This window comes from Falco naumanni, chromosome 1 (genome assembly GCF_017639655.2).
Source record: "Falco naumanni isolate bFalNau1 chromosome 1, bFalNau1.pat, whole genome shotgun sequence".
In the NCBI taxonomy this organism is placed as follows: Eukaryota; Metazoa; Chordata; class Aves; order Falconiformes; family Falconidae; genus Falco; species Falco naumanni.
Window position 1 is genome coordinate 119794607 of NC_054054.1, and position 25789 is coordinate 119820395.

Below are 25789 nucleotides of genomic sequence, written 5' to 3' on the forward strand. Positions count from 1 at the left end.
TGAGTGCAATTGGGCTCTCCTTTGGGCGCCTGGCTCTTCTCCAAGCTGATTCTAGAGCTTAGCAGGGAACTGGGCTCTCTCGAGAGCTGTTGAACAAAACCAATGATTTCCATGCAAAATGTTAACCAACCTGGCTGGTTTTCGGTGCAGTGGTCCTCAATTGGAGTGACCGTGCAAAACTGGGAAATGGAGGCTGGGAATCTGACTGTGTCCTGGGGAAAAGAAGTTTGGGTGAAACCGGAGGTTTTTCCTTTAAAGATGGGGGCCTGAAATAAAATATTGGGGCCCGTTGTGCCCCAGTGATTTTGCCAATAGGACTGCGCATCTGGGGTGCAAAGAGGATGCATCCTTCCTAGCCTGACTGGCCCTCTCCTGGCTTTGGAGCTGAGGTTGAACCCAGAGGAGCCATAAAGCCTTGGGAGAGTGGTTAATCCTCCTAATTCGGTCTTTATGTTGAAGAAGAGTAGCTGTTTAACTTGAACATATTGACACAAGTTTAACCAAGTCATTAAGTAAGCAAGTGTGCAGGAGAGGGGCGGGAAGGGAGGGGATGAGTTGGACTAACTGGATCGATCGCATAGATCACTGCCCTTTTCTGCCCTGGAGAAGCTGCCTTTACTCAGAGGCTGGGAGAAAGCTGCTAAATGGTAGAAGGGATGTTTGCCCCTCCGCTATCAGCAGTGTGCTTATTAATGACGTTATCTGTGCACTTAGCAGTAATAACAGCCAGGCTGGGCCAGGCGGATCTGTAAACAGGACCCGGGGAGGAAGGAGGTTCATGCCCAGCCGCCGTGTTTGCCCAAAGGCCGCCTGAGGAACGCTGCACGCCTTGCAACTCCCCGGCTGGCCCACACCCTTCCTTCTCCATCGATAACCGCGCCGTGACGTCTCCCGTGGGGCTGGTGGGTGAGCACCTGTAGTGGTGGCTGCGGAAAGCAGCCTCGGCCAGCACGGGTGAGGTGAGCCCGGCTGCACCACCCCGGCTCCATCCCTCGCTGCCAGAGCAGGTGGGATCTGCAGGTGACGTGCTGCCTCTGCTTCCCTCGGTGCAGGTTGCTTTGACCTCCTGCCGGCGGTGGGTTGCTCCTTGCCGGTAAGGCCTACTGCCTCGCTCCCTGGGAAATGCCTTTTCTGTCCCCATCTCCAGCCCTGGCTCCCAGCACATCCCGGAGCTGGTCCTGCTCGCGGGCTGCACCTTGCTGCAACCTGTCCCTCATCTCCAGCCTTGTGACCTCAATGCACCCACTTCCCAGCTGCTGCACTGACAGATTAACCTGGATTCCTCCCCTGCCCGTGACATACCTCAGAGCAAATCACCCAGATAAAAAGCTTTTTTTTTTTTTTTTTTTTTTTTTCCCCCTAATAAAACAAGACTCATTCTCAAATAACAGATCCTTCAGAAGCCGAGGAAGCGATGTGAAACACTGGTAGCAGGATGATGACTCAGTTCTGGCCTTGGCTATGAACTTCCCTGCTTTTATTTGAGCAGTGGTTTCTGATCTCCTGCTCTTTGTCTCTTCCCCTTCTTGCTGCCCTCCCTTGTTGGATCCAGCACCACGTGCCTCAGACCAGGGTCTGAATCTGGCCCTTTTTTGGCACTCACACAGCGGCTTGAGTTCTGGGGCTGGATCTGCAGGGCTGGTGCTCCCTGAGCTCAGCCAGAGCTGGGCATTTAACCCTGGCATCCCTTGAGGAGTGATTTTTTTATATTTTTTTTTTTTTATTGGTGGGGTCCAGTTCTCCCAGTAGGTGCTCAGATCCCTGGGAGGCCAAGGTGGCTTTTGTATCAAAGCAAGTGAGACTGGAAGGGCCTGGCAAGATATGAGAGCCCCAGGGCAGCCCTTTGCTTTCCTGTAGCTCTTCATTTGCAGCAGCTGCTGTTTAAAGAGTCACCCCGAGGCACATAGTTGTCCCCGTTGCCCATCGCCTAAGGCAAATCTGATCTCTGCTCCATAATTGAGGCACCAGCAGGATGCTGCTGGTGGCCCCAGGGCTCAGCCTCATTCTCTGCTCTGACACAGGCTCTCTGTTCACCCAGCTCCCGTGCCTCAGTTTCCCTCCTTCCAGGTGTGGAAGATGGAGCTAACGGCAGTGCTTTTCTGCAGGGATCTGTCATGAGGCCGAGTACAAAGGACCGAGTGGGACCCATTTGTGTTACTCAGGTACTCTGCGCTTGAGATGTTCTCCCCTTTCATAAAACTCTCCGTCAGGGAGTGACATGCCCTTCTGACTGAGCTGTGAGGAGGTGTCCCGGGTCCATAGTGCAGGGGGCAGTGATGGAGCAGCCAGCATCAGTCAGCTGTGGTGCCTGGCACCACAGAGTCCCAGGGAAGGACATAGATCTGTGTAAGTAGGGTGAGGCAGCACCTGCTCCGGGGGTGCACCTGGCTTGGGGTGACGTGCCTGGGATGCTGGCTGCACCGAGGGGTTGCCCAGAGACTTTTGGCTGATTCTCCGTCAGCCTTGGAGGTCACCCCTTTGCACAGGAACTGGCCATGAGCTGAGACCTTCTCGTAGGCAATCCCTGAGCCTCAGCAGGGCCCATGTTTACAGTTGAGTTTCTTAGGGTTTGGGGTTTTGGATTTTGGGGCGGTTTCACTTTTTGGACTCGTGGGTGCTCACTTTCCCTCTGTCCCCTTTCTCAGATATATAGATGGGGTTCGCTGCTGGCCGTTTCCCTGTCTGCTGCCTCCCCCAAGATCCATGCACGTGGCTGGAGGGCAGAAGAGCCGCGCAGCCTTCAGCTGGCATCCCCTGCCCCCTGCGCTTGCAGCCGGGAGATGCCCAGCTCAGCAAGGGGTCCTTGCAGAGCCTGTGCTGTCCCAGAGGGTTTTGGTTTATCTCGATATGATGGCTTGTGGTTCCTGCTGAGCTGCCACCCTTGAGCAGTTGATTTGTGATTATTGCCTGTATCAGTGTTCTTTGGGGTTCCCCTTATGCCCATCCTGAGTTTGCTTAGCCCCAGGAGCACCTCTACAGTTCCTGTCCAGAGCAAAAGAGCACTTCAAACCCTGCCCTGCCTGGCTCAGTGCACCCAGCCCTGGGAACCTGGGACCAGGTACCAGCAAGACCATGTAGGAGGAAAACCTGGTGTGCCCCCCAGGAACAGAGTAGATGATTACAAGTGTTTTCTGCCCCGTCAGAGCTCAGCAGCTTGGGCTAAAACAATGTGTAGGAATTTACGTAAGATTGACGTCTGTGCACTGTTTACGTCGCTTTTCTGACTTAATCTGTGGCTCCTGCAGTTGAAATTAATAAGGCTTTTGTTTTATGAAAGGTGAAGTTTCTAGGGAGAGATTGTATCTTTACCTGATCAGTGGAAAAAGTAGAGCCAGGCCTCTCTGCAGGGTTGGTGGGACTGGGAGAGGCTGCCTGCCTGCTCCCAGGCTCACCAAGGGAGGGACTGACCCACCTCAGGGATGCTGGATCAGTGCGCTCCTCCCAGAGCAGGGGAAATCAGGGTTTACCCCATCTTCTGCCTGCCTTGGAGCAAGGCTGCTGGTAGGCAGGCTGCTGTCAGACCAGCCAGAGGCACTGGTCCCTTCTGGTTTGGTGATCTAGGCTTGGAGGGGAGAGGTGGTTTGAAATACGTGAGCCTGGGCTGGCAGTCTGGGCCATCAGGTGGAAAATTACATCACTTCAAGTACCGTGACTTCCATATTATTATTTTTTTTTCCCTTTGGCGGATGCACACATGTCCGTAGGAAAAAGCTTGATTTCTGCCACCTCTGCAGTGTTCTTTATTGGAATGATAAACGCCGATGGAACAATAAACCCTTTATTGGAACAGGAAACCCTGATGTCTCAGGGTACAGACAAAGCTCAGCTGTGCCATTCTGGCATGCACCTGCCCGACCTGGTGGCATGGGCTTTCTGAGGCTCCTCTTGGACTTTGGGTACAGCAGAGGGGCCCATTTCTACCTCCTGCAGCCCAGGAGTCCTGCTCTGAAAGCCCCCTCAATCATACAGCAGTTCATGGAGAGCTGCAGGCACCCAGAAACCTGTGCTGGGGTCCCACTGCTGCGTGTGCTGGGGCTGTGCTCACATCCCCAAGGCACCCACAGGCTTGAGGGTGCAGCTCAAGCATCCCTTCAGGGCATGGGAGATCAAATTAGCCATGGCATTGGGTTGATTTCTGTGTCACAGGGCACAGAAGGTCCCTTCAGGAGTTCAGTGTTACAGTGAAAATCAATAAATAACTTCGCGTACAAAAAAGTTCATATATTAAAAAAATCATTATCTATTAAAAAAAAAAAAAAATCTCTTTATCATTGCCTAGGCTGTATTGCCCATATGATCTTTTAAGGTTCTGGAGCCCAAATTCAGGAAAACTAGGGAAAAAAGTGTGCTTAGAGCAATCCCGTATCAGGGCCAGCCCAGAGCCCGTGCATGGCTTGGGGAGAGGGGGCTGCGGTGGGCAAACCCACTCGGCAGTGGTGCCTCCCTGGAGAGAAAGGAAACCAGCAGGGGCTGATATACATGAGCAATACAGAGAGGGAAGATTAAAATGATTCCCAAAGCCTCTGGTGGTCACCGGTTTGTTTTTCACATCTCTGCAGGGGAGTGATTTCTGACTGGCCGTACCAGGAGTCGAAGTCGTTTCCCTTTCTTCGCCTTCCATCCCTGTGCCCGTGTCAGCCCCTCGTGCCCACCGGCTCTGTACATCAGACGGGGACTGACTGTCCAAGGGCGCCAGGCACCCACCGGAGCAAACACCGGTGGTGTGGAGCGAACAGGCTTTTAAGAAAGAAGGTGAGTCTCTGCACGAACCAAGAGTAATTACCATGATCCTGCTCTGGATCCCTTCCTTGTTTATCTTTTTCTTTTAAGCTTTAAGAAGTTCAGACACGCACATGCACATCCACACGCAAGTAGCAAAATAAAATCTGGGCTATGTTTGGATGATCTTCACTAACTGTTCATAAACGCCCCGACACTGCAAGGGGACGTGATTCAGGCAGTGCTGGGGACCCCTGGGGACGCCTGGGAAGTCTCCCAGCCCTGGGGTAGGGTCGGTCGAGGAGGATCCCATCTTCCTTGCCAGCGAGTTCTTTAGGACATGATGTAGACCTCCAGCAAACTAGCCACTGCATGCATTCGGTAGAAGATCCCAAAGGGCAGGCAAATGTCCACGATGGCCGGCCACATGGAATCGCCATAGAAGTTCAGTTCTGTGTCATTGTCAAACTGTGGCCGGGCACCAAACGCTGGCATGATCCAGAGCTGTTTGAGGAAACGGGAGAAGAGCATTGCGGTGAGAAAGGCGTGTGGTACAGCGAGCCCCTGCAGTCACAGCTCCCAGGAGATGGGAACAGAGCGACCTTCTGAGCACGGGAGCTGTGCCAGGAGCCTGTGTTTACATTAAGATCAAACGCGATCTAGTATTGTGCCCTGAGCCTGGGTTTGATTCATGCTCAGAGACAGGTTTGGACAAAGCGCTGAAGCGCTCAGCAGGGGCAGATCCTGAGCGTGCCGTCCGTTAGGATGAACGTGGCGTGTTCCACCTCTGGATGGAGCAAGCGTGGGCAGGGCTGAGCTGGCAGCATCCGTGTCTCCCCAGGCTCGGCCGCCTGTGTTTTGCCCAGCAGCGTGGCTGGTTGCATGGGGGTTGTCAGCTCCTTTTCTGTGAGCTTGTGTGTCAAATCAGCCTGAGGCCACGACGTGGCTGCCTAGCTGGGGGTCTGGGGGTTCTCTAGAGAGGTAACTTGTGCTTGGCTGCTCCAGAGGTGCAGCTGTGGTCCCACGTTTCTTTCGCAGGGAACTGCGGTCCCCTGGCTGCTCATGAAAGTGGGACCCTTCAGGGAAGTTGTCAGTGACCAGTTTCTCCTCACAGCAACTGGGACCAGTGCTTGGGCTCCTAAGCCATGGGTTTTGAGAGGAGACATGCTGCCACCTCTCAAGAAACCCCAGACTTCACCCTGGGTGTTTTTCACCTTATAGCCTTTCATTGGGAATGTAAGGGAAGGGTTTATGTGTTTTTATTGCTTTTAATAAGCTGTCCTACATATCCGCTCATAGCCAATAAAAATACTGAAACTGATTCTTCTCTCACACCCACTATTTTTATTGTCTGATATTCTGCTGATAAGTGACAGGTCTGTCGGCATAGCCTAAAATGCCTGAACTCCAGGGCAGCTGCTCATGACTGTGGGTGACAAGGGGGTCACAGCTCCGCATGCACACACATGTAAGTGAGCTCTCCGTGTAGCGGAGGCGCAGGAAGGGCTGGTATCGCACGGGCCCCATCCTTTCCTTCACAGACACTTCTCCCTCGTGTTTGCTTCCCTCTCCCCCACCCTGCCAAACTCTTCTCTTCACGTGTACTCACTATGATATTGCTCAGCAGGAGGAACATGGAGATCTCCCTTAAGAACTTCCTCCTCCAGTTCATCTTCTTGGGGGTGGTGAGGGACCGCACGAGCTCGGAAGGATGGATGGGTTCAGCGCCGGAGGCAGTGCCAGGGGCCAGGGTGCTGCCACTGTCGGGCACACGGAGGGATACTGCGTTGATGTTGACAAAAGTGAGTCCGTAGAGATCCTTCTGGTGAGAATCGTGCTTGTGGTCTTCCTTGGGGGGTTGCCTATGAAGACCTTCGATAATGAAGATGTTCTGGAAGGTGTGCTGAGCAATCATGAGGAGGGCGTAGGTGAGGTTAAGCGCGCTGATAGCATCCCTTGGTGTGCTGGCTACGATGGCCACAATGGAGTAGTAAGAAATGGCATATTGCCCCAAGGCTGCACCCATCAGCAGGGCCACGTCCAGGGTCCTGGTTGGGTTCTTGTGCCGATCCATGTCTCTCTTGTCAAACCGGTAGATGACAGAGCCACCAATGCAGACAAGAGACATCAGGCCCAGACAAACGATGTTGAAGATGTAGTACATGCTGAGCGCTTGGCTCTTCTTGCTGGACTCAGTGCTGGAATTTACCTGCACCTCATAAAGAATAAGGACTCCCAAACCACTCACCAGAATGATGAGGCCCAACACGATGCCTACGAAGAAGGTCCTTCGGAAGAGCCTGAACTTCAAGCGGTGAACGTGGTGGGACTGGTGATCTATGAAGCGTCCGACGTTCTTCCACATGACGTAGACCATGGCAGAGGCGAAGAGGCTGTACTCGATGTTGAAGGGGTACAGCCAGAAGTAGCCGTTCTTAAAGATCTGGCAGATTTGGCTGTTGCAGTTGCATTCTTCGGCTGAGTTACTTCTCATTCCCGCTGAAACAAGATAAAAACATGTAGATGTGGCGATATTAAACCAACGAGCCAGCACTTCCTAGCAGCTCTGAAGACCTGAATACTTAGGGTCAGGGAAAAAGAAGACCAAGGACAGAAGAATACGTGATCACTTTGAAAACGAGGACATACTTCCACACCAGCTTTCTGGTGCTCGTGTTCTTTCTGAAGTTAGGTGGCCGATTACATCTCTCTTTTTCCTTCCCTCCTTCATTCCCACCCCCTTTGTCCAGGGCCTTCCACCTTTCTGACTCCTCTGTGACACAGGTTATGAAATGAATGTTAAGACCTGACTTCTGTTAAAGGAACCTTCTAGATAAGCCTTCTGAAAAGGGATCGAACCTGGTTTGCAGAACAATTTCTACATCATGGGCTTCCTCCCTGGACCAGAGGGTTCACAAACGGGCAGATTACCTTTCAGGAGCCACCTGAAGATTTCCTCTGTCACATTCTTCTTCAGCTTGGAATGGGCTTTGTGAACGGACTCGTCCGTCACCGCTGACATCCACACCGCTAAGTTTGTAGTCAGCGTTAGCATCAAGCCACACCTGCGGAAGGAAGAGAAGGTTAATGAGATTAAAGCAATGGCTCTAGGCAATGTTGCTCCCATCCATGTTAGAGATGCGTAAGCACTCAGAGGGACTGTGGGAGCTGTCTGAAGTGACGCAAGGACTCTAGTGGTCCAGCCTGGAAATCCTGACCCTTGCTTTGCTGCTCTCGCTCTCTTCCTATTTTTTGTCCATGCCCATCAGAATTAGCAAGGCCTGACTCCCCTTGGTAGCTTTGGAAATGCTCAATAGTGAGTACATTAATAGGTCTGGATTGTCTCCAGTAGATTCAGTCTTGCAAAAGTGGACAAGATCATTTTTTAGCCTGAGGCTTGCCCACTGCGTTGTCGTCTTTCCCATGGAAGCAAAAGTCAGCTATGAATCATAATCTGCTTTGAGTAATGTTTGTGTTCTTTAATTGAATCCCAGCCTTGCTAGATCCACAGGTCACGAACCTCAGCTGTCTGAGCTGGGATCTAAGGCCAGCTGGAGACTAAGCAGGTTTCGTTGTGACCAGCATTAGGAGAGATGGGATGATGCTCTTGTTGCATCTTAGCTGTGAGAGGGTGTTCAGTGGGTTTGCGGTGGCCCAGGTCTTCTGGACCAGTGGCCCTCCAAGAGCCGTGGTGCTCACCTGGTAACGTTCAGGTGGACGTGGACACAGTCTTTGGCAGAGATCCACAGGAAGTACGTCTGGCAGGGGCAAGAAAAGTTAATATTATTATTATATATGTTATTTTGTATGTATATAATATTATGTATTTTTATTATTGTATATTATTAAGCAAGAAGTTAAATCACATCGTGCTGAAGCAGGGATGTCCCTGCTCAGCAGAGCGCAAGCTGGAACCACTTTTGCTTGGCTCCATCTGTGCCCAGCCTACGAGCCCATAATCCTGGCCGTTTGCTGGATGTGGTCTGTTCTTTCTTTGTTCTCCTGCCCTGTCCCACTGCCATTGCTCTGACCATGGCCAGCCCCTGTTCCCATCTGGCCTCTTCGCTCCTTGGTGTCACCCCAGAGCAGGTGGTCCTCTGGGCAGCACATCATACTGGAAGGCTGTCCCTGCCCTGACTGTCCTCCTCCCTGTGTTCTTCACAGGGAAAGGAGACCTGGCTGGCTGGGAGCTGCCTGGGGTTTGTGACAAGCCATCCTCGCATAAGCCAAGTTGTCACAGGATGGGGACACGTTTAAATCAATGCCTTGAAGCGAGTTGCCACAGCTGACAGTTGTGGTGGCTGGATGGAGAAGTTGTGGGCTGGGTGGGGGCTCAGGTAAGCCACCTGCATTCTCTGCAGGAGGAGCCAAACTATCCATGAGATCAGAGCTCCTTCTGCTGGTGGCTCTGTCTCTCTACCCCTCCCCAAGGCAGAGCCCCACCACCTCACCTGGACGGCCACGAATATGGCTTGCACAATGGGGTAGATGATTTTGATGGCAGACAGGCAGCTGTAGAAGCTCGAGTAATATCCTATCTTGAACACATCCATGACAAGGCTGAAAATGGCGAACAGGATCAGGCCTCCTGTGGAGGAACCAAAATATCTGTGGTTGGACAGCCGTATGCACGTGTGGGCTAATGCAGGTAGGTGAGAGGAAGAAGAGGAACTATTGCCATGGAGACGCTTTGCTTCTACCCCTGTTTTTCCTCTCCCAGCACCCAAATTATCTTGGCACCAACAGAATCATACAATAATTTTGGCTGGAAGGGATTTTCAGTCAACCCCGGACCACGAGTGGGGCTGACGGCTCTTGCAAGAGCAATGGCAAGGCTGGGAAGGAACCTGGTGTGGAGTCCCAAGAGCCCTCGCAGATAAAGGAGACCTGGCAGTGAAACGAGTGGAGGGACTGGGAGCTAACATGAAGCAAGGCATGGTGCCGTGCTCCAGCACAAGAGGAGGAGGCTGTGCCCCAGATGGTTGCCGTTTCCCTTGTAATACCTGATGCCCCCATGAACTGCCCACCCTGCACCTCACCTCCAACCCTAGCCCCCTCCCAGCTCCTACCTCTCAGCCAGATGGGCCCAGCGTGGGAGTCTTTGCAGAGGATGGCATCTGGGCACCGGGAGGTGCCAACGAGGTAGAAGATGATCCATATGATGACTATCAGCATCATGACAGTCAGCAGGAAGAAGACGTCGTAATCGTGCACGGCGATCTTCTCAAAAGCTCCGCTGCTCACCAGCGTGCAGGCCAGCAGGGCCAAGTGCACAGCCAGCAGGATGGAGAACATGCGGCCGCCCTTTTTCCACACTTCCTTGGAGACAGGAGTGGAGTGGGGCTGGTGAGGCTGGTGGCTGAAGGATGCTGTGTGGCTCGAAGCCAGGCTGGCTTTGTCATCCTTGTGTCCGCAGCCCATGCTGGAGTTGGGGCGTCTGATCTCGCTGTCCTTCCGCAGAGGCTCTTCAGTCATGGTTCAGCTGATGCTTTAGCTGCGGGTGAACGCTGTTGGGAGGAGAGCCCCATGAATGAGAGGCGTCACTTCATTTTGAATAGTCCAGGGCTGGACCAAAGCAGGACATGTGATGAGGAGGAGAGGACGTATCAGAGGAACGGGGAAGGCTGAGACAGGGAGCGCAAAAAGAGGGATGAGCTCAGGTTCAACCTTTTTCTTCCTGGTTCCCTGAAGCCTGCGTACTTGCTTAAGATGCTTTCGCCTGGGGAGATTCCAGGTCAGTTTAACAAAGCATGCCTAATTTGTCACACAATGTTTAAGTGTTTATTGATGCAAGATATTGGAAAAGCACCAGAAAAGCACAGGACCAAATATCCTGGGGCAAACGGCCAATGTGGTTTGATTTCTAAATGTCAACCACTAAACATTCTGGGAAAATGTCATACTTCCTTGGCTGCAGAACAGGCCACTGAAAGGTAAGAAAACCCTGGGAGTGTTTGGAACTCCACATCATGGTTTATACCGGTTCCTGCAAGAAGGGCGTGAGCTATTTCTGCTGTCACTCCCTCTAAAGCCCTTTGCTGTGCCAAGCTGGGGACTTCATTGACTCTCAGTCAATGCAAAGCAAATTAACCACTCAAACAAAACCATTCCACCAACCTGTTCTGCTGCCTGGGCTCCAAGTCTCCGCTCTCGCCAGACTGAGAAGCTTCCCCGTTGCTGCAGCTTGGTCAGCCCAAGAATTTATACCCGTTGGGATGTCTCTGTGATTTATACCATGTCTGGAGCCGACAGCGGTGCTTCGTGGGCTTCTCAGAGAAACTCATGTGATCCATTTTGTGCAATAGCTGATTTTGGAGAAGCAAGAGAGGGAGATATGAGATAAGGCTTATTTACCCGGGGAGAGCATGAGGTGACAACACTGCTAAGCATGGCACAAGCCGCTCGGTCACAGGTTCACGGTCACCGCAGAGCAAAGCTAACCCATCAAAGCCATCTCCCCGCATGTATGAGATGATCCCTTGAGAGAAGATGGTTTAGGTGATGAATTTATCTTTGCTGGTGATTTTGGGCTTGGCTTTCTGCTTAACTGAGCACAATAAATATTGTGCCTCACCCTGTATTATTCCCAGTAGTATGCTCTATGCCTGGAATGCTTTTGAGGAAAAGGAAGAAATTTGTGTTTGTATCTATTCAGTGCCAGAAGCAGCTCAACCTTTTCCTGCGCAGGGTGGCAACAATGAGGAAGGTTTAACACCAGAGCAGGGCAGGATTTGGGGGGCTGAAATCCACATTCCCCTTTGAGGCACTGCCTTTGACTTTTCAGGGTGGGATCACCTTTCTCTGGCCCTCAGGAGCTTAACTTCTCTCCTTTCAAAGAGGAAGAAGTCATGTTACAAACCACAGTGCAGATGGGAGTCGAGCATTTGCCAGGTGAAGGGAGAGCTTTTGCTCAAGAGGTTTTTTTACCCGAGTGGCTGTATTTCTGTGGAGGACATAGGGGGACCTGGGGCAGTTCTGAGTGGATGGGGACAACTTTTATTCCTTCGTGAAAATGCCTCTTTTGAAGATGTCGCTGCTGCTTGCCTCCTCTTGGCAAGCGCAGAGATGCAGCCGTTTGCTGTGCATTTTCTCTGTCCCGTTCCTGCCTGCACACCACTGTGCTCCTTCTTGCAGCGCTACAGGGACAACATCCAGCTGAACTACGTGGGACAGTGAAGGAGAGAGCTCAGGACCTACCGTACAGCCCAGGGACACCTTCACGTGCCTCCCCGTGCTGCCACCAGCCGGCTGCCACCAGCAGCACTGGGGCTGCCCTGCCTGGCCTCTGCAGAACCTTGGGGTTCCTCTTTGGGCTGGGTGGTTGATGTTTGCTCAGTCCGTAGCCTTTCCCAGGAGAAGCCCAGACCCCCACGCAGTGAATCTGAGCTGACGAGGGTGATGTTTCGCAGTGACCAGAGGTTCAAGGGTCCCCGTGGACTAAACACACTGATTTATCCTCCCTCTTTTGTCCTAAGAGCCAGCAACAGAAGAAGGTGCATTTGCTGCCTTGGGTGCTGCTCCCAGTGTCCCCAAGAGCCACCGTACAGCATAAGAAGCTTAATTAAATTAAGTTGGGACTCATTAAATAACCTCGGCAATGAATTGTGGATGTTGCTATGCTGCTTTTCACCTGGATGGATCCCAGCAGCAAACACCTCCACGTCTACTACATCCCATCAGGACTCACCCAAGGATGTTGAGCGGGTGAGTATGAATCCACCGATGTGAGCAAGCTGTGCTGGGAGCAGATGCTCTCTCTGGGGCATTTACAGGGGTCCAGAGCAGCCAGGATGGTGACTCCGTGTCGGTCACCCAGGGGTTAATCACAGCAGCTTGTGTGGGACTGCTTTAGGGCCACCCTTCGGTCTGGGGGCATTTCTTTTTTGCTTACAAACATAAGCTGCGTTCCTCCTCTCCGCTCGTCGCTGCTGCCTGTCAGTCTTCCCCCATTTTTCCACTATTCCCCCCCTCCTCACCTGGCTGCTGGGGTTGCCTTCGCCCCCTCCAAACCCCATGCACTGTCTGCCCCAGGGCCACGGTGGCAGGCACAGGCTCCAGCCCTGGCAATGTCCATCCCAGAGCCAGGATGTGTTAGGCAAAAGGCAGGAGAGAGGAGCAGGAAATTCCTCCTCAATGACAGCGTGTCCCAGGGGATACGATTCACCCTTGGGAAAAAGGTGCTGCGACGTGCTTTAGTCAGCATCCAGACTTGGTTTTAGTCAGCATCCAGACTTGGTTTTAGTCAGCATCCAGGCTTGGCTCCAGCAGAGGGTGCCCAGGGCCCAGGAATCCTGCCTGGAGGCATTGCTGGGGTGTCCAGCCCCTCTCGGGGCTCCCTGCTGCCAGAAATTCTGTGTCGGCATAAAAACCCCTGGGGGCCAGACACTGCACCCCAGGCACGCATGCTGGGTGCTGGGCTACAGGCTCTGGGGAGCCTTTTTGGTCTCCAAAGAGAGCAAGGGGGTGAGGAAGGGAATTTTTCCAGCCTGTCGGAGTTACTTTGGGTTACAGTTGATTCCTGCTGTGCACATTGTTGTGCAACTGCCTGGAAAGCAGAGTCCTGTGGGCACGGGCAGGGTGGCTGGAGGACATGGGTGGTGACTGGGTCTGCTGTTGCCTTCCTAGCGACCCTAGGGAGATACATATACACAGACATACATTTATCTCTCTCTCTCTTTCTTCTCCTTTTTAAATTATTTTTTTCTTTTCTCTCTCTCTTTTTGTAATTATTTTTTTCCTTTTTTTCCCCCACCCCTGGAAAAAGTCACCAAACTGCTCTTGGCTGTCTCAGCGCAGGGCAGGAGCATCCACCCAGGTCCCAGCTGCTGCCCTGCTCTAACGGGGCTGTGAGTGGGGGCTCATGCTCCATCAGCCCACCCTTCCTCCCCTGGCTGCTGCTGACCCCATGAGATGGTGTAGCTACGGCGGGGGGGCACACGGGGGGGTTGGGCAGGACACAGCCCACGAGCCTTTCTGGCAGCCTGCTTTGTTTAGGGACACGCAGACCTGGCAAGCTGTCACCGCGTGAGCCCGATGCAGTGATGCTGCTTAATTGGAGCTTTTAATGTGCGGTTGAGCTGGTGATGGAAGGTTTGTTGTGAGGAGCTGTCAGGTCAGGGCCGGAGGATGCTTAGGACCCAGGGAAGCGCTGGGGAGCCTGGCTGGCTGGGCTTGGAGGAGCTCCTGCCTCCCAGCCAGGACTTCTCAGGTGTCCTGTCGGAGCTGTGCTCAGCTGGCCCTCCTGGCAGCTCCCCCTTCCCCACATCCATGCCCACCCTCTAAGCCCCCCTGGGCACCCATGCGCTCGCCCGGGTGACCGCTCCGCACCATGAATGACCAGTACCACCGAGCAGCCCGGGATGGCTACCTGGACCTGCTAAAGGAAGCCACCAAGAAGGACCTGAACTCGCCGGACGAGGATGGCATGACCCCCACCCTATGGGCTGCCTACCACGGCAACCTGGACGCCCTGCGCCTCATCGTCAGCAGAGGGTGAGCACTGGCGAGCACCCATCATGGGTCTGGGGACAGGGTGGCTGGGACCCCTCTGTCCCCCTTCCCCGCTCACAGCCCAGCGTGGGTGCAGGTCCCCCTCAGAATGATGGCTTCTGCCTGTAACACCCCCGCTCCTACCCTTCCCTCTGCTATTTTTCTCTCCTTGCAGTGCTTTGAGTCTCACCCAAGGCTCCCGAGGACCACTCTCTTTTCCCAGCTCCTCTGACCCTATAACCACTCCTGCCCCAAGCCCTGCCTGCCGGTCCCCAGGTGGGGTTGGGTCCCCCCACAAATGCTTTCAGGTCCTGTGAGGACAGGCAGAGCTGAAGCGCAAGCACATTGGGTTGCTGCCGTGAAAAAAAACCCTTTTAAATGATGGGGCAGAAAGAATAACAGCTCCTTCTGTCCCAAGAAACACACACATCAAGAGATGTGTGCGGTGCCAGCTGGTAGTAGGGTGACACTTGTCTGTTTTACTCAAGTGAGGTCTCAGTATGTGACCCTCTGGGCAGCTTGGAGCCCAGGAAATTCAGGAGCAGGTTCCCCAAGATTTCTTTAAGCCCAGCCTCCCCCACTGGGGCTGCTCGATGCTGCTATGTCTCTCGGTACCTCATCTTGGGCTGCCAAATCTGAGGGTCTCTGGCTCCATCAGCACGGATGTGGCGGAGAGAAGGGCAGGGGACTGAAGGGGGCTTGTCGGGCCGTCGGGCTTTACATCTTGATGCTGGGGGAACCGCACAAGAAGGTCTGTGCTGAGGCCAGGTCTGCCATACCTAGCTCGCTCTTAAGCAGTACGTGGCTCTCCTGTTCTTACCAGCCTCCCAAGGGAGCGTGTGCTGCGGTAGCTTTTCTAAGCGCCTCATCTAAGGGCATCCGAGATGGGGTGGCCTCTGCCTTGTGCTGAGAGATCAGTGGTGGTACTGGTTTTGATTTATTTGTTTCTAATATTGAGGAATAGTGCTGAGGCCGGCAGCTTGGGTGTACGTCGTGCCTCCTTGGAAGAGCTTTGCTTCTGCATGTTGGGTCAGGGCTCGGTGGGGCCGCCAGGTCCCAAGCAGGGATTTTCTGTGTCCACCCCGGGCTGTGTTTGCAGCCCTGGTACCTGGCCAGCCGCATCTCCACTGTGCCAGTTCCTGGGCTCTCGGCATCTCCTGATACTCTGGTCTGCTTGTGCAAAACCTTCAGCCATCTCCCCTGGCCCCAGCCAGCTGTACTTACAGTCAGAGCTCACACACACATTGCTGTCTTTCCATTGTACATTATATTCCTTTCACATCCTGGGATCAGAAAGTCTGTGTCCGCAGTCACTCTGAGAAGTCCTGGAATGCCTGATGCAGTAGGAGTGTGGGCAGGAAAAGATTATTTGAGTCCAGAGGGGAGAGAGCAAGACATTGTTTTGAGTGGTGCATCCTGTGATGCTTCCCTGGATGAGGGCTGTGACCTGCTGCGTACTTTCCAGGAGAGGCTGTGCCCAGCAGAAACCTGCTCTGAGCTCCTGCTGGGACAGGGATTGCCACCCAGGGCCAGAGAGTCAAGGACAGGAGCTTTGGGGATGGGACCCCAAAGTTAGAAATGGTTCCAAAGATTCTTTGATGGCCAAAAGGCCAACCTGAAAGGCCCGTGCCATGGATGAATGCCCCTCCAGAAAGGTGAGGGGTATTCATCTATGGCATGAGCCTTTCAGGATGACTTTATATCTCTTTATATCATTATATCTCCTTATATTGTTCATCTCCATCACAGGACACCCTGCAGCACCACTGCCTGCCCTGCCAACCCACGTGTCCAAGCCAACAGTTTCTGCCTCTCCACGAAGCCCAAGAGCTGCTTTTCCACGGAGGGGCTTCTTTATAAATTCACGTTGGTTTTAAAGGTCCTTGTGGGCTCAGTCATGTCCGAGTGCAGCTTGGCTGCTGTTTAATTAACAACCTAACATACATTTGTTCCTGTCAGGGAAAATAGCCTGGCAAACGCCCAGTGCCCTTTATGTGATAGATGGTGGAGCAAAGTGTGCGTGTCTGTGGGGCTGCAGGATGCTTTTACATCCGTGCATCCATCTCCATGTGTCAGATCCTCGGCCAGGACCATGCAGAGAGCAGTGAAGCCTCCTTGCCCTGCCGCTTAGCTCGGGCCAGGGGCAGGCACACCTCTGCTCCCTGGAGCTGGCTGTGGGTCTGCGGGAGGCAGGGAAGCCCCAGCCTGGGGACAGCGGTGCCAGAGAGGGGGAATCATGCAGGACCCGGGACAGCCCGTGGGCAGACCCTGTAATTTTCTGCTAGTGCTTAGGGTGATGTGCAGTGGTATTTAAGTCTTGTTCAGAGATGAAACTTAATTCCGTGTTGTGTATGTTACTATTACACCTGCACTATAACAATTGGGATGCAAGAGGGAGGACCCCTGGGTGTCCCAAAATGTCAGGGTATTTATTCTGGGGCTCTGCTGTCAAAATTTTCCTCGTTTGGCATGGAGAGCCCTGCACCGTGGGGCAGGAGAGTGTGGGACCGCAGCGTGGAGTGGTGCCTGGGGGAGCAGAAGCTTTGGGGCTGGGCTGGCTCCGTGCAGGGATGGGGTGGGAGGCAGCTCCACGGGCTGCTTAGCCCCTGACTGGGTTGCAGGGGGATGCTGAGGTACAGGGGGTGATGGGGGAGTATAGGGGCAGCAAGAAACACCGAATCCTCCTTGCCAGCGGTACTGGTGGCCAGACAAGCCTGGAGACTGTGTGCTGGGGCCAGGCTGTTGTGGAATGTCTTAGTGAGGCTGGCCAGAGGCACCCTGAGCAAGCAGGGCTGGGGGAGGGGGGCTGCTGGGGGGAGGGGGGGGAGCAGCTGGGGGCAGGAATTGTGGCGCTGGTTGTTGTGCCCCACTGCAGGCCAGGCTGATGGACACCTGGGGTTATCTAGGCTCTGTCACCAGTGAAGGAGCCTCACTCATACGCCTGGTGGTCAGCAAAGCATGGTGTAGAGCTGGCGTGAGGAGGGGGAAAGAAAGTGTAATAGATCCGTTAGTGGATCCTTGAGGAAAGTTTATCGTCTCAGCCCATGCAGAAGGGGTAATGAAGCAGGCTTATTGCTCTGTCCATAACGGCTGGTGATGTGTCTGTGCCTCCGTGCCAACAGAGAGACGGTTTGGGATGCAGGGATAGTTGGTGGCTTGTTTGCAACCTTCTTGTTTGCAACACAAAAAGCCTTTTTCTTCCTGGTGGCTAGACTCCATCAGGGGAAGAAAACTCAATTAACGTGATGGCTGGGAAAAGACAGGCCAGCTGGCATTTGGTATTGCAGCTTTTCAGAGGCAGTAATTGTTCAGCGTGGTTTGTTATGAACTGCTGCGGCAGTGCGGGCATCAGTGCAGCTCCAGTTAACCACAGGTCTGGGGGCCTCAGCTGGGAACGGCCAGGACTTTCTTGCCTTGGAGTGGACCACAGGAGAGGTGAGGATGTGTCTTGCTGCGAGACAGGTCCGCAGTCAGCTCTGTCATCCAGCGTTCCTTTGCAGAGGCGTGCCTCAGTTTCCCTTCTTACAAAAACTGGGGTCACGGATTCTCTGGGTGTTAACGGTGGAGGGGTGCGAGTGGCTTTGCAGTAGCTGGGAGGGGACGAGATGGCTCCTGACATCAGCCAGGCTGCTGGAGGGAGTCACATTGCCCTGGCTGGGGCAGGGCTGCAGCGGAGGTTGCAGCGAGGCACGTGAGGGTGATGTGCATCCTCTGCGTGCCACGGGGCTGATGGCCCCGCGTGGGCGCTGGGAGCAGCGTGGCCGTGTCGGTGGGACCTGCCCCTGGGTGCTGCCGTGACGGGAAGGTGAAGGAGCCGGGTGGAGGCACCTGAGCTGGCTGCTTGGAGTCAGCGTGGCATCTGGGCATGGTGAAGTGCTGAGCCAGTAGACGTGCCCCTAGGCGCTGTCAGCGTGCAGCCGGCATTAATAACCACCAGCAGCAATGACTGCTAGCCCAGCTTTCTGCTGGTACGGGGGACAGAGCGCCTGGAGATGAACCTCACCTACAGCGTCTGTGCTTGGGGGATCTGAACTTGGAGAAAAGCCGGATCCTTAGCCTACCACCACCTGGATAAAGCTTGGGATATAGGACCCGAAGCTCTGCTCTGGATGCAAAACCCCAACTTACCTAGTCTTTGCTTGGGTCATTGCCCCGACTGACTGCGCTGAAGCTGGTGGGCATTTTTCCTCAAGCCATAAATGATTTTTTTTTCCCTCTTCCTATATCCAAAAATGTTTTATGGGCACCAGAGACACTGCACCCAGCTGGCTCCTGGTCTGAGGGCCCGACCCTTTGTGCACAGCCGTGAGCCAGGGGGTGAGCCAGCCCATTGCTATCAGAGGAACTTCACACGTGCAGCCAGGGGAGGACGTATGTAGGTGCCGCTGGCTGGATTCCCCGGCTAATTGGGATCCTATGGGAGAAGCGGAGGGGAAAAACCGGCAGGAAGGGAGTGAGTGTGCGTGTCACAGTGCAAACACAATGACTCAGGAGATGCACATGTCCACCTAAGGGGCCCAATTAACAGTGTTTTTAATAATGATTATTACAGGAGTTGACTCAGCACTTGAAAACGCTTTGAAGCTGAGAAGTGCTGCACTTTACACCTGTCATTAAAATATGTTCCCACTTAGTGGACCCTGCAGTCAGCATCTCCTCGTGTGCAGCGCCCTGGAGGTGAAATTTTGCTCAGACACCTGCCAGTGGGAGGGCCTCATGTTTATTATCTGTGCTGGATCAAACACCTCTGCTTTGCAGGTCACCATTCTTCTTTCCTTCTGATGCATTTTTAGCGCCTGCGGCAGACATTTATAGGGCGAAAGGACCTAGGGATCTAATTTTGCTTGAATACTCTTGTTTCTAGACAATGGCAATGTCCAGGGAAAGCTGGGTTTGATGCTCTTTCCCCTCACTTACTCTCTGAGGTAGTAAGAAGCATGAGGGAAGTAGACCCTTAAATATGAATCCTGCAAGACCTCTCTGGCTCTGCCCTTTGCCACCTGAACCAGAAAGACGTGAGGACGGGCCCTGGGATGTACTTCATGGGTCGAGCATCCATACACTTGGCTTGGGGAGCAGGATAATTTCTAGTCAGTCCGCTGGTAAGTCACTGCCCACATCATGAGCCCATATACGTGTTGGGACCCTCACGGTGCTCATCTGCCCACACGCTGGGCACACATGTGCCATTCAGAGCACACATAAACAAACAACCAACCCTTCACGCGCTGGAGTCCCACCGCTAGCACCGGCAGTTCCAGTTTCACTGGCTCTTTAATCCAGCTCCATCAATAATTTACTCCTCTCTTGCAATTCATCAAATATTTATCCCCCCATGAATTTCCCAGCCTGGACATGTCACTACGAGGGTAGAGGCGAGGGCTGGGGAGTTACCACTCCTGGAAACTCGGCTTTACCACAATACTGGCAGCTCTCTCCTCTCCTGCTGGCTTCATGGCTCCTCAGCCCTGTGATCTCCTGCCCTTCTCCTCCCTAGCACCCACTTTTGAAGCCTTCTCTGCTGCTATGAGAGATGTCAAAGGCTCTGGATATGAAAGTCCTGCAGGGTTTGTGGGTGTTTCGGCCCTTACACAGTTTTGAACCTTTTGACTAACTTGCTGAATTAGCCAGCAGGCTTAAGGTTGTACTTACTAGGTTTCTACAGATTTTGTGTAGATACACACATGGTGGAGCTACTGGTGATGCTCCCAGGAGGGGAAAGCTGAGTGCACTTCATGGCAGCTCTTGGGGAATACAGCCAGGAAGCTCAAGCTCTGGGTCCAAGTATTCTCCAGTTTAACCTTTGTCTGTGTTGCTTCTGCCTTTTGCAGCATCATTTCCCTTCAGTATTACATAGCTGAGATGGTGGCAAGGTCAGGATTGCAAACTACTCGCAGCAGCAGCCGGGTGGCTCTGCTTCGGCTCCACTGTTCCTGGGAACATTGTGCCCAGAGCGAGAAGGTGGGAGCCCACCTGCCGCATGGGAGGAGGGCGAATGTGCTGGGCAAGGCTGTTACTGGGTCTCGTGCATGGGCACTGGTGATGGAGATGCAAAGCGTCGAGGGAAAGAAGCCCCTCAGCTCCTGGGGTCTCTGTGCTCCTTCTCTGAAGTAGTTTTCAGACTCTTTCAGGTGAGACGAGCTGTAGCATGGAGCACGTGGGGTTGGGGAGAGGCTTCTGGGCTCTGCTGCTCCCAGGTGTTGTTGACGCGGGTCCTAAAGCAGCAAGGAGCAAAGCAAGACAGGCTGGAGGGCTCAAGTGTGCCTTTGCCTTCCAGGCTCCTGGTGCCACCAGGGTTTGGATCTGAGGTCTTCGTGGTGGAGGGGCAGCGCCTGGTTCCTCTAGAGCTCCTTGAGACGGTGGTGTGGGAACGGGCAGGAGCTGCGCAGAGCCAGAGCTCTGCCAGAGCCCTGCTGCCCACGAGGAGCTGCTCTGGAGGGTGGTGGAGCTGCGCAGCCTTAATAAAAGGCTTGGCCTGATCCATCCGTGTGGAGGGAGAGCGCCTTGTTGACAGATACCGCTGCTGGCTGCATATCATTAGCACACGCGCTCAGGCGAAGGCTGGTGCCAGCAGGGGTGTGAACTAGCTCCTGTTTCAGCAGATCGCAAATACAGAGGAATGTCGGGAGAACAGACTTCCCTTGGATCCTAGGTTTGTGTTCGCCCCGTCACGGGAGGTAGGAAGCATGGGCAAACGGTGGTGCCTCGTCAGCAGCTTGCTGGAGAAGAGGCCGGCACGGCGTGAGAGGAGATGCTAATGGCAGTAGTGGAGTGCCTGGCTCTTGAGGAGTGCAGAAACCTAATCTCCACTTTCTCTGAAACTGGATTCTCAGGATGTGCTAATACCAACGCGCTTCAAGCCATGCAATCGAGACCCAGCGTGCTACAGCAAAAAACCCCACAAAAGCCCAATGCCAGCGACTTTGCTCTTGTTCTCCCCTGATGACTTGCCCTCTTGTGCCCTGAATTTCCCCATGTGCCAATGAACAGGAGGGGGGGAGGGTGCAGCAGCTGCTGGGTTTCAGAACCATTGCTGAGGATGGCCGTTTCATGGTGGTGCTACCATCGTGGTGTGACCCCATGGTGCCCCACACAGTATGTGGTGTATAGGGAGGTGTTTGGGGATGTCTCTCCGTGGAATCTGAATGAAGCCAAGATTTGAAGATAGTATCTGACTTGAATTTAATGGGATGCTTGAGATTTGAAATTTTATAACAAGCTTAAGGTATTAGCTGGAATCAGCCCCGTATCTCATTTCTGGGCTATTCAAAAACCGGCTTGCCTTCCACCAAGAGTTGGTTTGATGCAAGAACGTATGTCTCCTGAGAGTTAAATTCTTGTCATGGAAATTACTGCAGACTTGCTTGTCAGGCATGTGATTCTGTGTCAGTGGTATAGCCCTCCAGAAGACCCCCTTAAAATTAAGCTGTGGGGGGCAGAGGAGTGTAGGTTTACATTTCAAGGAGGCAACAGCTGGTGGTGCTGATTTGCCCCTGCACAACTGGGAATACCTCGGCAGAGTCTGTCAGCCATGCCTGCATACTAACCCGCTGTTTTTCTTGTTGTTTAGGGGTGATCCGGACAAATGTGACATCTGGGGGAACACCCCTCTCCACCTGGCAGCAGCCAATGGCCACCTGAACTGCCTCTCCTTCCTCATCTCTTTTGGGGCCAACATCTGGTGCCTGGACAATGACTACCACACCCCGCTGGACATGGCAGCCATGAAGGGGCACATGGAGTGTGTGCGGTACCTGGACTCCATCGCTGCCAAGCAGAGCAGCCTCAACCCCAAGCTGGTGAGCAAACTGAAGGACAAGGCTTTTCGGGATGCAGAGCGGAGAATTAAGGACTGTGTGAAGCTGCAGAAGAAGCACCACGAAAGGATGGAGAAACGGTACAGAAAGGAGATGTCGGATAATTCGGATACCATGAGCTTCTCCAGCTATTCAAGTAGCACCTTAAGCAAGAAGTTCCAACACATGTCTATGGTGACTTCCCTGCCATACTCACAAGCCACCATCCATGGCACAGCCAAGGGAAAGACGAAAATACAAAAGAAGCTAGAGAAGAAGAAGCAGGTGGATGGGACGTTCAAGATCTATGAGGATGGGAGGAAAAGCGTGCGGTCGCTGTCTGGCCTGCAGCTGGGGAATGATGTCATGTTTGTGAAGCAGGGCACATATGCCAGCCCCAAGGAGTGGACTCGGCGTAATATCAGAGACATGTTCCTCACCGACGAAGACACTGTTTCCCGTGCCATAAGCGACCCGGGTTTGCACATGGACTCAGCCCACTCGGAGGTCAGCACCGACTCTGGCCACGACTCCTTATTCAACCGCCCCGGGCTGGGCACCATGGTGTTCCGGCGCAACTACGTCAGCAGCGGGCTCTTTGGGATTGGCCGGGAGGATGCTGGCACGCTGGGTGAAGACAACACAGATGGGATGGGTGTCAAACTGCGGAGTCGCCTGCAGCGCTCGCCAAGTCTCAACGATAGCATTGGCAGTGCCAACAGCCTGCAGGAGAGGAACGCGGAGGAGCTCCCCTGGGATGAGGTGGAGCTGGGCTTAGATGATGATGACGAACCAGACACCAGCCCTTTGGAGACTTTTCTGGCTTCCTTGCACATGTTTGAGTTCATCTCCATCTTGAAGAAGGAAAAAATTGACCTGGAGGCCCTCATGCTGTGTTCAGACAATGACCTGAAGAGCATCAATATCCCGTTGGGCCCCAGGAAAAAGATTGTGGATGCCGTCCAGAGGAGACGACAAACTCTGGAGAAGCCAGATGTCATTGTAGACACTGAACTGTAAGTAGAAGAATTAAACCCTTGAGCAGGTGGAGATGTGGATAATGTAAAGTCTTGTTTTCAGCCCAGTTGGAAGAGTAGGAGTCCAGGTAACCTCAGGGCTTCTGTGTGTGGGCAAATTCCTGCTTGTGTGGAAACGATGAGAGTTCGAAAAGGTGGTAATAGTGTTAGTTTGTTACTCAACAGCCCTAATGTGGCTGGGCAGGACGTGAAGCTCTTGTTTTGTTTCATAACCTATATGAATGCAGCCTGCTCTTGTGGTCTGGTTCTTCTGAGTCCCTGTAGCTGGGATTTTCAGCCACACTCAGGCTTGTCTTGGCTCTTCGCCTTTTGAAAGCATTAGGAAATCAACCACAGTTCCCAGTGGGAGCAGGCTGACAGCAGTGCTCAGCGGCATTGGGAATCCTTCCCCAAATGCTTGAGATCTTGCTCAGACCTTTGGAGATTGCATGTCTGGGTTGGAGTTGTTGCTGTTTTATGGCGTTTCCAGGGTTTGGTTGGTTTGGTTTGAAGGACCATCTGCTTGCCATTAGTGTGGATCTCCCCACTGTCATATCCACTGACAGCCCAACCCGCTGTGCTGCTTGGGCTTCCTAGCCTTCAAATATCTGTGTGCTTCTTGCTGGTTTTGCAGGCTTTCATTACAGCTCGGCTTGGATCCTCTGGGTGCTGATGGATTTTTCTCTTTCCCTTTGCAGATAGCAGCATCATTTTTTTTTATTATTATTATTTTTTTTAATGATCGAGAAGTAAACCCAGTTCTAAGTTGCCAGAAAACATAAGCCAGACTCCCTTCCTGGGGCAGCTGAAAGCTACAGCCATCCCCACCAGTCCCTCTGAACTGCTCTCCTGCTCCCTCGCTCTGCTCCCTGTCTGTGCGATGCTCCTGGGCGGTGGCTGGTACGGAGGGATGACTGCTGAGATCGGATCAGGCAGCTCCAACCTGCCAACCTTGAGGGGATGATGGTTGCCTGCTCGCTGGAGGAAGAAGTGTCCTGCACAGCTGCCTAGGACACTGTGCCAGCACAGGCTGCGAGACCACACGAAGCCATGAACAGAAGGAGATACATGATGGCATTTTCAAAGGGACCCAAAATAAATCATTACAACCCATTCTTTCTTGAGAAAGTGGTTGATTTGGGGTTTGGGCTGGAGGGGCAGAGGGATGGAGAGTCCTGGTCTCTCTCCTGGTTCTCAGTTGCGTTGTTTGATGCTGTGTTTTTGGAAGGGAGTTTTGATTACGGTGGCTTGGGGCTGTTCAGCTTCAGATGAGCCAGCCCTGAATTTAGTCAGCGCGTTTGTGAGTCCAGCCTGTGCTGTCTTGAGGACAGCAATCCAAAATGAAGCTGGGGGTTTGAACATGTCAGTAGTTGCCTTCCAGGGGTCAAATGGCTGTCCCACGGAGGCAGTGCTTCTGTCCCACCTCTCTAGGGCACTGAGCTGCATCAGCACTTTGTGTGTGGAGCACTTCGACTTTCACCTCCAGGATCTTCCCAGGACTGAACTGGGCTGCAGCCCAGAGCCTCTTCCAAGTACCCCTTATGCATCGGTGCTCAAAATGCAGCTCTGCACCCTGATGTTAGGTGTTCTGCACAGACCCATTGCAACTCTCGCCGACCACTGCGCTCTTTCTGAGCCCTCAGCTCCACTGCACCGTTTTACGTACACGATCTAGGGCTGGCTCCTGGGTGGCAGGAATGTTTCTGGCGTGCAGCAGTGGGATGGGGACCTGGGCAGTGACATATCATGATGGGAGAGAGTCAACAGCCCCTTGCCACGGAGTGCTGGTAATGTGCCTGTTCAGGCTGTGATACAAACTACCAGATCAGAGAAATGCTGCGTGTTGTTACTGGTACTGCTTATCCAGCCTTATCTCAGGGATGGAAATGATAAGGAATGACCTGAGCACAATGACTCCTGGCAGTCTGTAGGTGCTCACGCCAGGTCTGCCTCGGATCTGGACCATGCTTGTCCCTTTGGAGCTGCAGAGGCTGTGGTTTTGTTGTTTGGAGGATGGGGGTTGGTTTGGTGTGAAGCTGTGCTGCTCCCTTCCTATGCATGCCCCGGGGGGGTATGGACGTGGTGGGGACGGACTGGGGAAATACTCTTTGCAAGCAAGAAATACTCTTTGCCAGGTGAATGTTTGTTGTGCTGCCCCTCAAGCAGCTGGAGCCCCACCAGAAGAGGTGTGGGGTCCCAGCCTCATGCCACTGCGCACAGATGCTCCAACGGCAGCCAAAACCCACGGCTGCACTGAAGGCTCAAGGTCTTTCTGCACAGATGCAAACTGAGAAAGAGGTTTTTAAAGTGACTTTTAGAGCTGAAAGTGCTTTTATATTTGAAATGACAAGTTCTGCATAACTCTTGGCTTGATTTCCAGGCAAAAGGGCAAGCACTCAGATGTGCTGAGTCGGCGAGTTCTCCTGAAGGCTGCACGGCGCCAGGGCCCCAGCACTGTTCTCTTTGGTCCCTCTCCAAAGCCCGGGGCTGCCACCCCGGCAGGGAGAGCGGTGGCTCAGCTCGCTAATGTCACAGCTCCCTCTGCCGGGACTGGGCCTGGGAGAGCAGGATGGGACCCACAGCCCACTGGGGCTGCGAGGCAGCGGGGATGCCACGCGGCAGAAGGACGGCTGCCGAGTCCTGCTGTGAGTGTGAGCAGGACCTAAAGCCAATTCTCAGGTGAGGTTATGGTGGCGACATTCACCTCCTTCCTCGTGCACGTGTGTGACCTCATCCAAGCCCTCTGCTCTTGCTCTGGATAACCAGCAG

The 25789-nt window shown here is 53.5% G+C and overlaps 2 protein-coding genes across 5 annotated transcripts; one reads left to right on the plus strand and one right to left on the minus strand.

Annotated features, from left to right (window-relative positions):
* Positions 1-3764: 3764 nt before the first annotated feature.
* On the minus strand, positions 3765-10998 carry OTOP2 (otopetrin 2). 2 transcript variants are annotated; one of them, XM_040581742.1, is made up of 7 exons: positions 10837-10998; positions 9789-10226; positions 9171-9307; positions 8419-8477; positions 7651-7784; positions 6329-7218; positions 3765-5223 (listed from the first exon to the last, which is right to left on the minus strand). In XM_040581742.1, exons 2-7 carry the CDS (start codon positions 10192-10194, stop codon positions 5053-5055), a joined length of 1797 nt encoding a protein of 598 aa, XP_040437676.1. In that variant the 5' UTR covers positions 10195-10226; positions 10837-10998; the 3' UTR covers positions 3765-5052. The 2 variants fall into 2 exon arrangements, with proteins under 2 accessions (XP_040437676.1, XP_040437677.1); XM_040581743.1 differs by having other exon boundaries at positions 9789-10343.
* Positions 10999-13556: 2558 nt separating this feature from the next.
* USH1G (USH1 protein network component sans) lies at positions 13557-24124 on the plus strand. 3 transcript variants are annotated; one of them, XM_040581745.1, is made up of 3 exons: positions 13557-14211; positions 21779-23020; positions 23719-24124. In XM_040581745.1, the coding sequence occupies exons 1-3, from the start codon at positions 14048-14050 to the stop codon at positions 23720-23722; spliced, it is 1410 nt and encodes a 469-aa protein (XP_040437679.1). In that variant the 5' UTR covers positions 13557-14047; the 3' UTR covers positions 23723-24124. The 3 variants fall into 3 exon arrangements, with proteins under 3 accessions (XP_040437679.1, XP_040437678.1, XP_040437680.1); XM_040581744.1 differs by having other exon boundaries at positions 13559-14211; positions 21779-24124; XM_040581746.1 differs by lacking the exon at positions 13557-14211 and adding an exon at positions 17517-17643 and having other exon boundaries at positions 21779-24124.
* The last annotated feature ends 1665 nt before the right edge of the window (positions 24125-25789 follow it).